Source organism: Micrasema longulum, unplaced genomic scaffold (assembly GCF_059751315.1).
Source record: "Micrasema longulum isolate JH-2025_06_02 unplaced genomic scaffold, ASM5975131v1 h1tg000127l, whole genome shotgun sequence".
Taxonomy (NCBI): domain Eukaryota; kingdom Metazoa; phylum Arthropoda; class Insecta; order Trichoptera; family Brachycentridae; genus Micrasema; species Micrasema longulum.
In genome coordinates this window covers 2,580,437-2,598,462 of record NW_028277333.1, presented here as the reverse complement: position 1 = coordinate 2,598,462, position 18,026 = coordinate 2,580,437, and the positions used below count along the sequence as shown (strand labels likewise).

The window sequence follows — 18,026 nt, the reverse complement described above, 5'->3', positions numbered from 1 at the left end:
TTAAATTTTTAATTTAGATCTAAATACTTACCGGTGTCCGTCAGTCAACGGTTTGTAGCTCTGACGGAAATTTGATTGATTGTTTATAAACTGTTGATTGTGAGTAAAGCTGCGTTTCAGTGATGGCATAATCACATTGCGGGGTTTACGATCACAAGGAGGTGACTACAAAAATACGGTTTTGTGATGGGACACAAATATAGATTTTGGTTTTATGAAACTCAGAAAAAATGATTATTGTGATACTGAAACTGTGGTTTATGTTGTAATTCAATTTTAATTCGAATTTTTGTAGCTAAACCCCTATGGATAGGGACCAATAGCTGCCCGATAGCCCCCTACCCTACAAGGAAGGAAACGTTGTATAATACACCGATGGCTCCAAGAAAGATGGACAAGCAGGTGCAGGGATACACGGAGTTAAACCTGCTAAAAGTCTTTAAATTGGTCGAGACAATACAAAAACAAAAGACTTTTTCTCTCTCAGATAGTCAGGCTGCTCTAAAAGCACTGAGCTCAAATTAACCCTGGGAGTGCCTACGGGCGAGTGTAACAGTGTGACATTGATTTGAATACTTTGACAGTTAAACATCAACGGTAACGAGGCAGCTGATGAATTGACAAGACTGGAAGTCGAGACAGCCCCAATAAGCTCTGAGCTCTACTGTGGATTGCCCAAATGTGCTCCTCGTAGCAAGCTTAATGCAGATCATAATGCTCTGTACCTGGTCAGCATCATATGAAGGAACTGATAAAAGGATACTCGCAAACGTTTGTTTTTGACCTAATGCTCAGCTGAAATAAAGTGAGGGTTATCACTAGAGCCCTTATAGAGGGCAATGCAGATTGAACAAACACCTTGGTAGAATGATCCTTTCCAAAACTTCTAGATGTAGGTTCTACAGTACAGATGAGGAAACACCTATACACATTATATGTGGATGTGATGCTTTACATCCACATCAGCATCCGCTTATTTATTATATGGCATAAGTGTCTTTTACAACTAATTAAAACATGGGTATAAAAAGAAAAATAACAAGAAAAATATTTATATACATGTATGTATGTCAGCATACAAAAGATATAAAAAAGTCGGTATATTATGAATTTAAAATGAGTGGTGCACCAGGGGTGCTATTCTGAACCACTCTCGAGAAAACAGTTTTTCTCGTGTATTTTGTATGTAAATACTCGAGATAATACGGCCACGAGAGCGTTTCGAATACCAGCCCAGATCAATAGCATAAGTATCTTTTGCAAATAATTTGTTTATCGTAACTATAGAAGTATAGAACATCATTGATTTGGTTGTAAATAGTATGTATCTATGTAAAAATAAGATTTTACATGGCGTGTTGAAATTTCGCATCGCTACTACTTACAGTTGAGGAGATCGGAGTGAGGAGAATTTGCCAGGATTAAAATTGCATTGAAAGTGCCATAATTTCACACTACTGCAGCTCAGCGTTTGGTATTTATTCGAGTTTGAATTTAGATTCATATTCTGGTACAGACCATGTGATGAGGGGCAAATTTAAAGTGAAAAATAATTTGGCTGATCAAGAAATAGCATTTTAAATATTGATTTTAAAGTTCACGTCCCTATGACTCACCGTTAAAAAAACTATTTTGTGATAAAATAAATAAAAAAAAAACAATACCAAAGCAGTCCTTAATTTGTTTGGCTTTAAACCGGCATGGTTGATCTAGAAATGACATTTTTAATTTCTCATCCCGTTAAGACTTACAGTTAAAAAGTAAATTTTATACCGAGGAAGTCCGAATAAAATTGGGCTTGTTGCAACACGATTGCTTGATTGAAATATGATTTTAAATTTCATATCACCACAATTTACAGCTGAAAAGTTAATTTTTATACAGAGGAAGGTCTAGAAATATTTTACTTGAAAAAAGCACAGTCGATCTAGAAATGGCAGTTTAAATGGTAATTCTAAAATACATGTCTCTGACATACCTTTAAAAAGTTAGATTTTATCGAGAAAGGCTGGGAAAATTTATCTTCAAAACTGCGCTGTTGACTTATAAATTGCAAATAGAGCGGGTTATCTAGAAATGTCAATTTATAATAAATGTTGATTCTGAAATTCACCTCTCTATGGGTATCCGTTAAAAAGTTTGATTTTATAATAAAAATAAACAATACCGAGGAAGTCTGAGAAAAATTAGGTTCTAAAAAAGCGCGGTTGGTCTAGAAATGGCAGTTATGATAGTTTTTGTTACTAAATTATAATTTTTAAAACTTGTCGGGGTTTTATAAGCATGTTATAAGGTGAAGGTATTATATTACGAAAATGGCGCTATATAAGTTATCCATAATAATAATAATAATTATTATTATGTCTCGTCTTGTTAGTGAAGTCATCATGTTGATCCTAAATTTCATGTCTCCATGACTTACCATTAAAAAGTTAGAGTCTGTATTGAGTTGATAACGAGTCAAATTTGGCTCGAAAATAGCACCATTGATCTAGAAATTGCATCTAAAAAGACATATCCAAAATTCACATTGCTACGACATGCCATTTCGGAGGAGATGCTGTGACGGACAAACAGACAGACAAACACACACATGTAGTTTCAGTTTTATAATATACGAGTAGATGTAGACATCAAAACATTGTTATTGTTCCCTTGACCTTTACTCTATAACATTGTCAAACTGAATCATTTTAATAGATTTTGTTTATATTACATTTTATTGAGATCTTTCAAACAATAAGTTTTATCTATATTTTATAATATGCTAAAAGAATACCCTTTCATCTTAAACAGGTAAAATCATATTTTTAGTGGCATTTTCTGATGGTACTCTATTAACTATTTAATATTATTCTTATATACTTTTATATTGTTTGAATTATTTATATTGTCATTCGGCGTCTTTTTTGGTTTGGTTATTTCATTGTAATTTGTAAACATGCCTTATGATGTGCAGTATAACTCAAATTATCTGGATGAATAAGTGCCAGACATTATCTGGATATGCAGACATTCGGATAATTAGATTTATTATTAAATCAAAGCAATGTTTTGAAAGAAAACACACCATTTACTCTAAGATCACGTTTTTATTGCTTTTGAAATAATACCGTGAACTGGAATCACATTAAAAACTTACTTAAATTTACATAAAAAAAATTACTGTGTAATTTCCTAAAGCGAAGGTAATGTATAACAGGAAAAAAGAAGGATACTTCCATACTAAAACTCCACTATGAATTGATAATTTTGCATCCTGTGATGAGCATTCTGATAATACTGTTTTGAGTACAGAAGAACTACGTTTATCCGAACTCCAATCATCCGGATTGCCAAATATCCGGATCGTTATCAGGAAATAAAAACTAAAGGAGATTTTACAATAACAAACAGACATGTTTAAGTAAGTTTTTAATGTGATTCCAGTTCGCGGTATTATTTCAAAAGCAATAAAAACGCGATTTTAGAGTAAATGGTGTTTTCTTTCAAAACATTGCTTTGATTTAATAATAAATCCAATTATCCGGATTTCTGCATATCCAGATAATGTCTGGCACTCATTCATCCAGATAATTTGAGTTATACTGCACATCATAAGGACGTAAATAAGACAACTAGTTTCATAAGGATAAAATTAGAAGGATAAAATTAAGTTTAATAAACAGAAGAAAACATCAAACATCATCAATAAAAACTTCAACAAAAAATATCACTTACCGGTCAAATATTCTTGCTTCTTTGAGCACATTTCCAAGATTAATATAAGCGTCCAAGAAATTAGGGTCTAAGGCAACAGCTTTTTCAAAATGATGAATGGCGAGCCATATTTCTCCTTGAGAGTTGAATACACATCCAAGGTTGCTCCAAGCTACAGCGAAGTTAGGCTGAGTCTCAATTGATTTCAAATAACAGGCCTGAAAAGAAACAAAACATGAACTAAAATTCAAATTACAATAGATGATAAGTCTCAGTTAAAATGCGTATATCCGATAAAATAATGAAGAACTGTGAGAGAAATACTCTTTCTATTTACTCAGAACAGACAAATGAATTATGTCAACACAAGTGACGCGCCAATGAAATTGTGATGCAATTTGAAAATTTTATATTAAATAATGAGTAGTTGAGTTTTTTACATCTCATACAATAAATGAAAAATACAAATTCGTGCAGATTGTAAAAAATAAAGGTATATTTTTGACACCAATGTCAATAAGTTTAGGGCAATCCATGACTGTTCCATACGATTCATATAGTGTTGTAAAACAATGTGAAGGTTATTCACACAAACACGTACTAAAAATAATTCCCGAAAGACTAACTGCACAAATATAATTAATTTATTTAACTGCCATATGTAGTATGTTTTAAGTTCAAATTGTAGTTTACAAGATTTTCAATATATTGTGATAAAGCATCATTAGAAGAATTCAAAATCAATTAACAAATTTTTGAAATACTTTTGCCTTAAAAAATGTTTTAGTATCAGAAAATGTAAACGGATACCGTAGATTATATATAATGTTCTACATTAGCATAAGTTTTTTTTTATCTTGCAAGATAATAAATAAATAGAAGTAGTGTTTTCCTTCAATTAACAAAAGCAGGCAGTATTTTCCATATTGCTATAAGGTGAAATAAGCAATGAAATTGGGTTGTAATAAATTAATGTCTTTGACATAGTATACAATTCAAATATTATTAGACAAGACTGAATCTACACGAAATTTTAATACTTTCATTATTTTCGATGTTTTATTAACTATCCGCGCCTAATGGGGTGAATAACCTCAACCGTTCATTGTATAAAGGTGACGTGGTCACCAAGCGCATATCTTCTGATATGGATCATACAACTAACGGTTGCATTTAATATTCCACATTAATTTCAAACATATAAGAACTTAAAATTTATCTGCCTTCAAATTTTGTTTTATTTAGTTATCTTAATACGATATAAAAAGCGTAAATTTAAGTTTTCGCAAGCAGGCAAGAGTTCGCAAGTTAAAGGAGAATACATTACACTGTATGTATGTAAATAAATAATATACAACATATTAAAACCAAAATTTTACCTGCATGTATATCCGAGTATTGATTTTATTGCAAAAGTATTTTCAGTGTCACGGAAATTAAGTAATTGCAAATGTATAAAGATAAAGTATATTTCTAGCCAATTTCTCCTTGATCGGACCAGTATACTTGGTGTAAATTATTATAGTTTGAATTCTCCGAGAACTAATCACCACTGATTTTATACTATTAAAACAGCATTGGAATCTTGTGCGGAAACCACAATCGACATCATACCAATATTTATCCAAATAATCCTGTTCTACACATTGATCTTTAAATGAAAATTAATGCATTACATTGCAGCTTTAAAATTTGAACAAGCAAAATCGCTCCGCAAATACTAATAAATTATACAAAATAGAGAATATGATTTACAGTGTGAAATAATTTTTCACGCAGTGAGAAATTGTTTGACATTTAGACAACCGCAAATATGCAACCGCATTACACGCTTTTAAAAACAAACACTCGCAATAAGACTCACATTGCGGTCAAATAATGTGACATTTTGATTAGCAAAAATATTACAAGTCTAGGCACAAATCAACAAAGGCATAACTGTGTTAAATTACAAACGTCAAATTATGCCATCTGTTTAAAATGAGAGGCAGTACATCAATTAAAAAACATAAGGTAAATTACACGAACCAAGAGAAAGATAAATACATAAGCAAAAGGGACAATAACTATGAATTATTGAATCATACTTATGCAACTTCATTTCATACATTAGATGCCCACTGATTTCTCAAGGTAGGAAGGTCTACACAGACGGGCTCTTTAAGACCTTGTACAATTATTACAGGTTGGAACACTATAATATACATATTTATTGTCATTATTGGAATTAGATGGTGATTTTATAAATAATGCAAATGTTCAAAAACTTTAATCTCAAGTACTGACTCGTCAAATTAAACCGCAAATATTGCACCTAAATGAAGAATAGAGTCAGAACAGAATATTAAGTAGATAGAAATTGCATCACTTTATACTTAAAGTAGACTTATTATGTAAATAAAGTATCTTGAAAACATGGAACATAAATAGTGACATTTAGAAAAAAGATACGCCGCAAAAGATAAATGTAATTGTCATACCTTTGCTTCTTCTAATCTGCCAAGGGCCTTTAGTAAATTCCCTAAATCACTTCTTACACAGTACAAATCCTGAAAACAAAAATAAAAAAGATTATTAGTATAAATTCATTAAAATACCTTAACCATAAAAAATATTACAACAGAAATGGAGAATATTTTAGAGAAGAAAATATGGAAGTCCAGACATTTACAAGGTTTTTGACCCGCCATTAGTTAGTTTAAGTGGCCACTTTACACACTGTGTAACATTCAGCATTTTGCCTATTTTTTGAACATCCATATTTCTTCAATACTTTTGTTTTTGTAAAGGTAAAGAGCTGAAACCTATTGATGTGGGTGAGATTCATCTGACTGAATTACTTCACCTACTAGGCAAAGTCTTCATTTTCTGTATTTCTCGGACCAGTTGGTTTAACAATGTTTTGAGTTTGTCCAAAGGTTTGTAGACAAACCACTTGGCCTACATAAATCAGCCAATGACGGGTCATAATCCCAGTAAATGCATAGACTTCTACATTTCGATCTTTAAAATATTCTCCATTTCTGTTGTAACATTTGTATCTTAATCCTTAGGGTGTAAAATCCAGTATTTGTCTACAAACATTTGGATAACTCAAAATATTGCCATAAATATGTATATTGAGTATTCTCCATCGAGTCGATACTAGTTATAAATATTCTGTCGAATTGCTACAAATACCATATTTACCATCACGCCACTTCCCTTGAGGATCACCATATACATCTACCCTGAGATACATTTCTAGCTCCTTCAGATTCATACATCTTGTCATAAATTCCCGCCGGTTGTGTCTGCTTTTGACATGAACAGACTTGAAATTTTGGTCTATCTGATCATGCGACATCTTTCTTGGCCATCCTCACCCTACATTACCATTTATTCTCGCCATATAATATGTGTTTTACTATTCTTTCATCATCCATTCGTTCTACATGACCAAATCGTCTTAGTGAGCCTTTCTTAATCTTATCAATTATACCTGTATCGAATTTGCACTTTCGCCTGATTCCATCATTCCTAACCATGTCATACATTGATTTCCCACACGTTCGTAGATTGTATTTTGACAGTGTTCACTGTGCTTTCATCCTTCCTCTATCAGTTCCATGTATCACATCCATAAGTGTCGGGACTAAACCTGTGTTGTGCACTGGCAGTAAAGCTTCGATTGACATATTTTTATTAGCAATTACAGTGCTTAGTGTGCCATTCATTTTCAATCAAATTATGTTAAGAAAAATGTTATACAAATCATAATTAATTAACACCACTATCTAAATTTGTTGTAACAGAGAGGGAAACATTTTGAGAAGGAAATATAGAAGTCTAGGCATTGAGAGGGTTTATGACCTGTCATTGGCTGGTTTAAGTGACCACTTTACACACTGTGTAAAATTCAGAATTCAGAGGCAGAAAAAAAATACATAAAAACTCAAGCAAATATTTTGTAAATAAATAGTTTTTATTAAGGATCGTTTGTGTGAGGAGTCGACTGTATTAGCTACAGTCTGTTAACTTATGGTTGGTCAAGACTGCTGGTTAATGCCATCGAAAAGAGATTATTTTAAATATATGTAAGTCACAGTAGTTTGAAAAGAATTTCGTAAAACGTTTCACCCGAAATAGTGTGATGACTGAAGAAAGCTATATCATAATTTTCTATGCAATCCAATACAACATTATAATGCTACTCAAACAGTATTGCACATCAAACTGGTATCATCTTTCTGCAGTACATTCACATTGTCCCTACCATGACGAACTACAAAGGAACGTCGTCTATAAAGAGACCACAGAACGCAGTCAAAGTCAGTCGACCAATTAACGGCAGTCAGTCCAGTTCACTGACCTCCAGAATTTAGTTCAAGTGCAGTTACTTCAACTACTTATCGCCGTAACACTCGCCCGAAATATTCGCCATGTAATAAATAAACATCAAACATCAACCTCGTGTCTTCTCTGTCAATATCTAAGTGGGGGTAGGAACGCCAACCCTCAACAACCTAATCCTACGAATATATTGGGAAAAAAAATCCCCACATAAGGGACGCCCTAATATGAAAAGATATTCAAAGGAGGGTAAGCAGCAGGAACAAGGTGAACAAAATCAAATTTGGTAAAGAAATGTTTGCTATTAGGGGTGAAATTAACTGTTTACAATGCAGTTCTAGTGCCGACACTAATGTATGGGAGCGAAGTTTAGAATTGGAAAAACAAGGATGAAAGTACGCTGAATGCTGCCAAAATGCCATCTCTAAATGAATGTGTCACAAAATGTATGTACTTTACATGCAGAAATGTTGTGAACCATTCATTTTGTAAAGCTGAGATAAGTACTAGCGATAAAACTAAGAAACGAGTTTTGCATTGGTTTGGACAACCAGAGCAAATGAACAGGAAAAGAACGGGTAAAAATATTTACATTGCGAATGTTGATGCATGCAGAAATCAAGGAATACCAAGAAAAACATGGCATAATTTGTGTGCAAAGACAGCGCGATATGACATTCTATCCTCTCTGCCTACCCCTTCAGCGAAACGGCTAGGTTTTTTTTGTTTTGCCAGTTGGGAGTTCTAAATCCTATTTACTTAGGTATTTATAATGTAGTTGCAGTAGCGTAGGAAACCTATTGCGAGTATTGCATTTCTGAACTGAAGGCCAATTTCAAATTCTATGAATAAATACGTAGTCCATTTATGGAAAAAATCGATTTCTGGTTTGCTAAAGCAATTGGCACAAAAGTTCAAATGATTCAATATTAATAAATTTTCTACAAACTGATATGATTGAAATCCTTTATTGTATTTTTAAAAATTGCGCATTCCAGTTCTGTGTAGTTAATACACATGCAAAAAATGAGAGAATAAAAATCTGAAAAAATGGAATATTCATAGGCAATTTCTTCAATATTTGATGTCAAAAGTGATAATATTTTTAAATGAAACATGAAAAAACCTTTTGCTAAATTTATAGAGGTAGAGAACGCGTTGCCAGCACGTAATTTATGTACTAATTATGTTCTAGAAACGCTTTTTCTATCCCCGCAAAAGTGTTCAGAATCACCCTGCTGCGGGTAAGATTCATGCCAATAATTTTATCTACTAGGCAACGCTTGAAAACACTTTTATTTTCATATTACTTCTTAGACCAAGTTTTGTGCAATAATATTTTTAATGTGTCCAAATGTTTGTAGAAAGTACTGGAATTCACCCCAAGTTGAGAGTTAAAAAGGAAACTAGTGAGATAAATTATTACGATATTAATTTATTTATTTAGGTTTAACGAAGAGAAACAGAGGCTAATGAGAGGCTCTGAATACCGATGATAAGTATCACATTTATATAAATTAATTAGAAATATCCGTGATGTAAGAGAACTGTGCTTCTAGCTAATTATGGCAGAAAACTAATGATGAGCATAGGCAAGATTGCATATAAATTGTATTTATGGTTTACATTGGATTACATACACGAGTTGTCTTCGTATTTACCTTTACAGGAAATACATATATATATTTGATAAAACTGCATTGAACCTAACAATATAACACAAAGAAATATCAAAACACATTGCAAACAAAATTATAATGTATCTTAATAACTATGAGGCCATGAGCCCTGTGTTGAGTTGGGATACGAATTGTGATAGAAAGTGGAGGCCTGCATATTATTAAACAATACTACAAATAAAAATTATTGCAGAAACATACATTTCAATAAACATATGGACAACACACATAATAATGTATGTAGGAGTTAAATATTGTAACCTGTAGATAAACCTTACTGTTTAGGTCAAGGTTCAAATTAAGATAACAATGGTTTGTGCTCAGAATATTTGGTGGATCATACAAAGTATGTTGTTACAAGGGTCCTGCACAAAGTAAGGTTACGACATTTATGTAGGATTCACAGCCGAGATCGAGATATTTCTGTAGTCGGTGCACCAGTTTTTGTATGCCAGTGTCGTAGAAATCCGCCGCCAGTTGTTTCAAGTGCTTTTTCGACCTCCCGATTAAAGGTGATAGTCCGAAGGCGCTAAGTCAGGTGAATAGGAGGGGTGGGAGACAATATTCCATCCAAATTATGTCAACAGCTCTTGTATAACAGTCAGCATTCTCTTTCTGCAGTTCTGTATGGCTCCTTTGAGTTTTTTTAGGACATTGCAGTAAGCCTCTGCATAATGGCAGTCCCTTCAGGCATAAAATAAACCAAAAAAAACCCTCTTACGGTCCCAGAAAACTGACGCCATAACTTTTCCGGCTGAATGGGTGGTTTTGAACTTCTTGGTGGATAGAGAAAATGAATCACGCCACTGAAGTGATTGACTTTTAGATTCTGAGTTCTGAGGTGTAGTGACACACCCAAGTTTCATCCCCTATCACGATAGAGTCAAGAAAATCTTCTCCTTTCTTCACGCGATTTTGACGATGCTCCGGTAGCGGGAGCGCGCGACATTCTCTCCATTGTAAAAAATACTGCGACTAAACAAAATTACCACTAGGATCCCCCCCTACACGTCAGGTCTGCCAACTTTGGGACGGAAAAATTCCCGCGGCCTAAGGAGCCTTTGTAAGGTTGCAGCACTTTGTGGACGACCCTCATATGTATATTTATCACAATTATTTAACAAAACTTATCTTATTTTCTCATGCATGCTTACAAACATTTGCACATACTGTCTCAGCATTTAATAACTACTATGATCCGCCATTACTTTTACGATTTAAAAGCACAAAATAAAACTTTATAATTCGCCGGGATTTACTTGTCAAAGTTAATAGTTCGCTGTGTGGATAAACTCGAGCGAATAAATTTACTGTTGAATAGTTAAATATGATTTACTCAAATAATGAATAAAACTGCAAGTAAAAATAAAAAAATAAAAATTGCTCTTATGAAAAACCTGTTTGAATTTTTTGCGTATTTCAAATTATTGGACACTTGTCCTTAATTTTAATATTCAGGAGGCCTAATTTCACAAAATATTTCAATTCAACTAAAACCAATGTACATGGCATTTTACTAGAGCTAGAAAACCATTAAAAAATCTGATGGCATATTTATTTTACTTTAATGTGGCTGGTTAAGTTAGTTTACAAACAATAATTTCTATGTTATGGTGCTTATTATTATTTATTTCTCTATTTTGAAAAAATATACAATTATGCCTAATGTATCAATGAGATGTTTACAAATGCAGTCAGATTGCACACTATTGTTTAATATACACTCAGTAAAAACTAAATGTCCTCTTTTTTACGCCTGTATTTTACCTATTCCGCTCTACGGATGCGAATCACGGCACCTTAATAAAGTTAAGAACAGCAAAATACTGAGTTTTGAGAATAGGGGGAGATACGGTTAGCTGTGTTACTACTGCAGGAACACGTTGAAAAGTTTGACTATGTTTGCTTAATTTACAAGACGATAGGTTTTCGGCATCCTGGACTTTCACAGCCGAGAGTTTGTCGGCAGTTCGTGTCAGAAATACAGTGACACATGTGAGTTAGTGGCCGAAAGAGTAGCATAGAGGCGATTGTGGGCACCGTTAAGCTCCAACTAGCCAACACGGAATTATGATATTGTTTCATTCAGAATTATAATTTATTAAGATGGAGGTTATTGCTGAACATGTATCTGATGTCGCTGTGTGATCACCATCTTTGCGATGGAAGATCTCACAACTTACAGTGAGCCTACAAGTATGAAGGAAAAGGGGTGTTGTACTAACCGGGTTATATTGTAATGCGGTGACATAGGCTTGGACAGCTTGTTCCATGTCCCCAGCAGCTACAAGTGCAGCAGCCAGGTTGATATATCCATCTATGAAATCTGGTTTTAGACGGACAGCGTGTCGATAATTCTCTAGAGCCTCTTGTAACTGACCACGCTCTTTATATACATTTCCAAGATTGCTAAAAAAAAAGAACATTTTTATTATTATTATCCATTAATTCCAAGTCAATCTGTTAAAAGTTAAACAAGTAATATATTTTAATAATAAAAATAGGTATTGAGTTTAATTCCACTTTAACGTGGAATATTATGATAAAATGCAGTTCCACCGAGATGTGTTAATAGAAAAACTCAATCTATAAAAAAAAGAACATTATAAGAACAACCTTATTATGTACTTAGAATAATCTAAAACTGAAATCCATTTTATATTAAAAATGAATGAAATCTAAAAATCCTCTTTTATGAAATAAAAATGATAACTATCCTTTATCTATTATGGATAATTTTTATAGCTCCATTTTTATGAAACTGATCTCGGGAGCGCTGTACTATAAACACCCCAGCACGTCCTGCAGCTACAAAGCGCATAGGAAGTTGGAATTTTAGTTGCCCATTACCAATTATATTAAATTTTAATAACATAAAGGAGCTAGATTACAGCATGTCTTGTAGCTACAGAGCACACTGATGGTTATAACATATACATTTTATGAAAAATAACAAATGAATTTTAATAATAAAAATATACATTCACAAATGGAATCTAGATTAGAACATGTCCTACTGGCGAACTGAGCGCATGGGCTGTTGTAAATTTAGACCCTTTAAGGGAAATATGTTTTAACTTTACAGTTTATTTATTTAGTTTAAAGAATTTAAATAGATTTTACTCTAAGGAGGGTACTGCGTACAAGTAAAAAGTAAAATAATTGAGTAACAAAATCCATTCTGGAGGAGTTTTCTACATATGAGTCGAAGCGGGTTTAATCAGTATAATACACCTATGAATATCACAGCCAGATAGTTATTTTAGCTGTAATACATATTGGCTAGCCATATTACTATAGAACAGTAGTATTAAATTTTGGGTGAACAAGCAATCGCCACACGGTATATATTTTCATTCATCTCGTCTGACCCAACGATCAGCTAAAATGTTTAGGCTGGATACAAATTATGACTGTCCTTTTAAATTTGATTACTGCCACTTGAGGTGATGCATGTCACATGTTGTCGTCATTGAGTGTGCAGAAAAACTGTATCACGGATACATATTACAAAAATTCTGATTGCAAGGAATCTCCAAATAGTGAGCTAAAGAGAGACAGGGTGAAAGTTTTTTTTTAATTACTGAGCATTATGTACAACTAATTTTTCTTTAATTATACTTTTATGTGATTTAAACTTCATACTTGCATATTGAAATGATATTTTATTAAAAGCTAAGTAATTACTTATATTCAAGAACTTGTAAATAATAGGCAAATAATAAACAATGTTACTAAGTTCATAATAATCTATTAACCAATCTTTAACAATGTACAATATGAGAGAATCTCATGAATGCATGTTTGAGCAGTAACAAGGAATAATTAGAATTATCAATGGGACAAAAGTTCAAGGCTTGGCACATTGTATACCTATCACCAAGCCAGGGCAGGGCGGCTATTAACAGTTAATATTATTTCCACAATATTTTAGATTGTTTAAATGTTTGTTGACAAGAACTGGATTCAACTCCCTTGAGAGTTCTTAATATTAATATACTAAAACAGAGAAGAAGAATATGTTATAGAAGGGAATATGGAAGCTAGGCGTTTACAGGGCTTATGACCTGTTATTGGCTGGTTTAAATAGCTACTTTACACACTGTGTAACATTCACCATTATTATATCTATATTTCTTCAATTCTTCCATCTGTCGATTTTTGTGAAGTTAAGAAGGAATGGGAATTAAGTTATGGAAGAATTGAAGGAATATAGATGTTTAAACATAGGCAGAATGTTAAATGTTAGCCTGACTGTAGTCGCTTCTTAGCTTAGTGACTTCAAGACCTCTGAGTTGTAAATTATAACTGCGTCATTGACATACTCTAGATCGAAGAACTTTTGGGAAAGTGATCACTTAAACTAGCCAACACAGGTCATAAGCCCCAGAACCCCCATATATCGATGTATTTGTCAATCTCTAAAATTGATGTAGTTTAGTCCATCAGAGATTAAGGAGTTATTCTGGACTATAAACTGACTTACAGCGAGCAGATAGATAATATAGTAAACAAATCACTGAAATTACTTGGCTTCATTAACAGAATATCCTCGGATTTTACTAATGTCCGCACCATTAAAACTTTTTATTGCTCAACTGTTCGCCCTCTTCTAGAATATGCCTCTGTGGTCTGTTCGCCATTCTGAGTAAATCGCATAAATTTTATTGAATCAGTCTAACATCGCTTGCTTCAAAAAGTAATGTGGATGCTTGGACTAGAGGGTGATAACTATTTATATACTGATATAGAGTCAATGTTAAATATTTCTAGTCTACAAAAACGTAGAAATAATATTGACTCCATATATATGTTCGGCATACTAAATGGTTTAATCGATGTGCCATCATTACTGGGACAGGTAAAATTCCATATTCCGACTCGTAGGTTGAGAAACAATGAAGTACTGTTCATCCATCAGCATAGAACAAACTATGACCTTAATTCTCCAATGACCCGCCTTTGTCGTATTGTTAACTCATGACAGCTTCTGGACTTTTTTGGTTTGAGTTTACAACGATTTAAACGAGCACTAAATAAATAGTCCATATCTTGTCTTGATATCCCTTATGTTTCTCAGTGCTTTTTTATTATTTTTTAATGTTTTTAACTATTCTCATATTGTAATATAAATACCCAATGAATTGTATAAATGGACAATGTCCGTAAAGAAATCAATCTTTAAGGGTTCAATTCCCGACAGTTGCGAGAAAAAAATCCAAGAAAGATTTTTTCTTAATTGGTCTGGGTGTTATGGTGCATTTTTCATAACCTCCTTTTTGTAAAACAAATTTCTTGGAAAAATATACTTTCGTACTTAAGCAAATGCAAGAAATATTGAAAGCAAAGAGGTCGAATCAAAGAGGCAAATTTCAGCACAGAACACCAAGGCCGTATAAGTTATCCGTAATAATAATTGTGATCTCACCAGGAATCGTACCTGGTCCTCCCGAGCGTGAGGCAAAGGCCTTAAGCCATAACACCAAAGGGGCCTCCAGAGTTGAGTTTATTTGGTATTTATTAAGTTAAATTAGAAATTATAAAATTAAAGTTTTATTTTATTATTCTCATTATCAAATTAAAACACGAGAAATAAACAAGTTCTGTTAAAATAAAATTAATACTTAAAACACTTACTTTGTGTTAAACTAAGTATTTACTTGGTGTAAAATCACTAAAATAAATTGACCAGTTACAGATAATGATGGTTCCTCGTACAAGGGTTGGGCAAGTTTATTTTTAAGTCTTGACAAAGGAACAGTCATGTCCTGAAACCAGTCCGTATATTAAATTAATTTGAGTGATTTTAAAGAAACTAAATACATAGTCACATTACATAAATTATATTCAATTTGTGAATCTAGATTATTATCTGTTACTTTTGTTTAGTTTGAGAGCAAGTCATTATTTCATTACAAACTACTGTTTTTGGGTCAACCTAGCTATCCTCAAGAAATAAATATAGATAATAACTTGCATAAATTCATGTATTTAAATATGTTACTTTAAACTATAGAAGAGAAAGAAAAACGATACACATTGTTTAATTTTTGATGATATTTAGTTTACAGCCTTCACAAGTTTCAGGTGCAATCAGTGATAGCAACAATCACGTAAGGTATAATTCTGTTCAGGCAGTTTTAAAATAACGCTTGCACATCCCCTCTATTCATAACGGCTGTTTCCATTATAAGACAGGCTTAAAATTGTATAAGTGTCCAAGCCATAATTGTAAACATGATCATCATTAAAGATGCTTTGAGAGACCATTTCTGATATTACATCAATCAAATAATTTTGTATCTCTGGAGATAAATACTTAGCATTGGCTGGTATTTAAAGCATTCCGCAAATTTAATTTATCTTTAAGAAATATATAATCAAAAAGACTGCATAATAAACCATGTATGTCATGTACTTTATTATCATATATATATACCGCTAAATGCTTGTATATTAATTAATGGACAAAAATTTATTTACTTAAGCAACCGACTTTATGTAATTTCTATGACATTAATTAACTTCATCTCGTAAATTTGTTAGATTTTCACCTTTAATTAGGACGAATGTTTATAATAATAATATTTGGCAAGAATATTTTGCTAGAGAACAAGTTCTGGATAGCGGTAAGGATAGGCTCAAAATCTTCCACGGCAGCCAAAGCCTGCCTTGGGACACCCCTGGCTAGGCCCCTGATGCATATTGAGTTCTTCTAACATGTAAATGACACTTAGCACAACGACCCAGAAAAACGCAACATAAAATGGCTTAAACCAGTCTATATGATTTTATAGTGGCGTTGACTAAGTTTTTACTTAATCATTATTTTTAAATAATTGAATATGAGTTCTGCCAATGCTCTCCTAAACTTTCAGTAATGCACAAAGCATTTTATTTTTTTAATAAAATAATTCGTTTTATTTTTGACAGATTAGTCTCCCAGTTTGAGAAACGATGTCATAATAATACTACATACCCCTTGAATAACTGCACTTAACCTATAAATCAAAGACGAATTTTATAAGATTTGCAATCATGAACATTATTAGAATATTTTAGAAGCGGCGATTTGAGAATTGTACGTATTATGGGCTTATTTTTCGTTGTGATAAAATATTTAAGGTTCTGCGGTGAAGGCCTTGTATTACGGCGACAATGTTCGCAAGGTCAGAATGCGACGCCATTTTGCCGGCGGATCTTATGCATCGGATGACAGTTGGTGCAGGGAGAATGTTGGCACCTGGCACGGCACATGACGTGATGCAAGCTGCACGTGTGCGAGCCGCTGACGACATACCTGTAAGCTTCGGCTAGGAGAGGATTCTGCTTGATAGCCAGGGTCGAGAAGTGTGCGGACCGGTCCAGGCGACGGCATTGGAAGTGAATGGAAGATAACAAAAGCAGAACTCCGGTATTGGTGGCATCTTGGCGCCATAGCTGCATGCAGTGTATCTCGGCAGACTCATATTCGCCATTCTGGTATTCATGGTGAGCCAGTTCTAGAAGGTCTGAAACCAATCGGCAAATATTCACTAAGAATCCCTCATACATTTAGAAACACTAGTATTTATTTATATTCACAGCGCAGCCAGCGTTAAAACATCGCACTCACTTATTGCAGACAGGGGAGCCGTTTCCGCCATCTCCGCGATCTTATTGCTCGTTTAAGATTAAACCCAAACTTTCGTACACATTATATAAACCTATCGCAATCTGCGGGATTGGATTTAATCAGGCGAGAGTCATATTTGGATCTCTCCACTCGCGTAGTGCCGACCAAAAGAGCCGAAATCAGAACACGAATTGACACGGACGTCCGGGCCACCCGTCGTATTTTGAGTAGCTATCTTTAACCAAAGATTCCCAATTCCTAATTCCTACGTCGTCCGCAGACGCCACAGACGCAATCGCGAGCAGATCGTATCGTGAGTGGCGGCGCTCATTGGTGGCGGCTAGCGCTAAACAGTGTTGCCAACGTCCGCTACGTGAAAATCGGTAGCCAGAGGCTAAAATTTAGATTGATTTAGGGAAAAATCGGTTCATTGTTAATTTATCGTAAAACCATTTAGTCTTTCGGTTGAAAATGCATTTTTTCACAGAGTCCCTTTTCTATTTCGGAAAAGTCGAGACACAAAAATTAAAGCATTGTATAAATCTACAAATAGTATGATACAAATAAATAAAATTATTCTACGTCATCGGATAGTGATCATTATCATTTTAGATTTGTTTTACGACTGTTTATTGTAATGTTTAAGAATCGATTGCGGATTTCATGAATTCGATATTGCGTCGGTATACTGATAAAACCCT

The 18,026-nt window shown here is 33.6% G+C and overlaps 1 protein-coding gene across 1 annotated transcript in view; it reads right to left on the bottom strand.

Moving 5' to 3' along the window:
- The window catches only part of sxc (O-linked N-acetylglucosamine (GlcNAc) transferase sxc), a 67,037-nt gene extending 49,393 nt beyond the window's left edge, over positions 1–17,644 (bottom strand). Inside the window, exons 1-5 of the mRNA XM_088241202.1 lie at positions 17,326–17,644; positions 17,011–17,221; positions 11,936–12,119; positions 6,180–6,248; positions 3,721–3,917 (exon numbers count right to left, since the gene is read on the bottom strand). Coding sequence (XP_088097328.1) covers positions 3,721–3,917; positions 6,180–6,248; positions 11,936–12,119; positions 17,011–17,221; positions 17,326–17,356 — 692 coding nt within the window. The 5' untranslated portion in view covers positions 17,357–17,644. The remainder of the gene's footprint in view (positions 1–3,720; positions 3,918–6,179; positions 6,249–11,935; positions 12,120–17,010; positions 17,222–17,325) is intronic.
- Between the last annotated feature and the right edge of the window lie 382 nt (positions 17,645–18,026).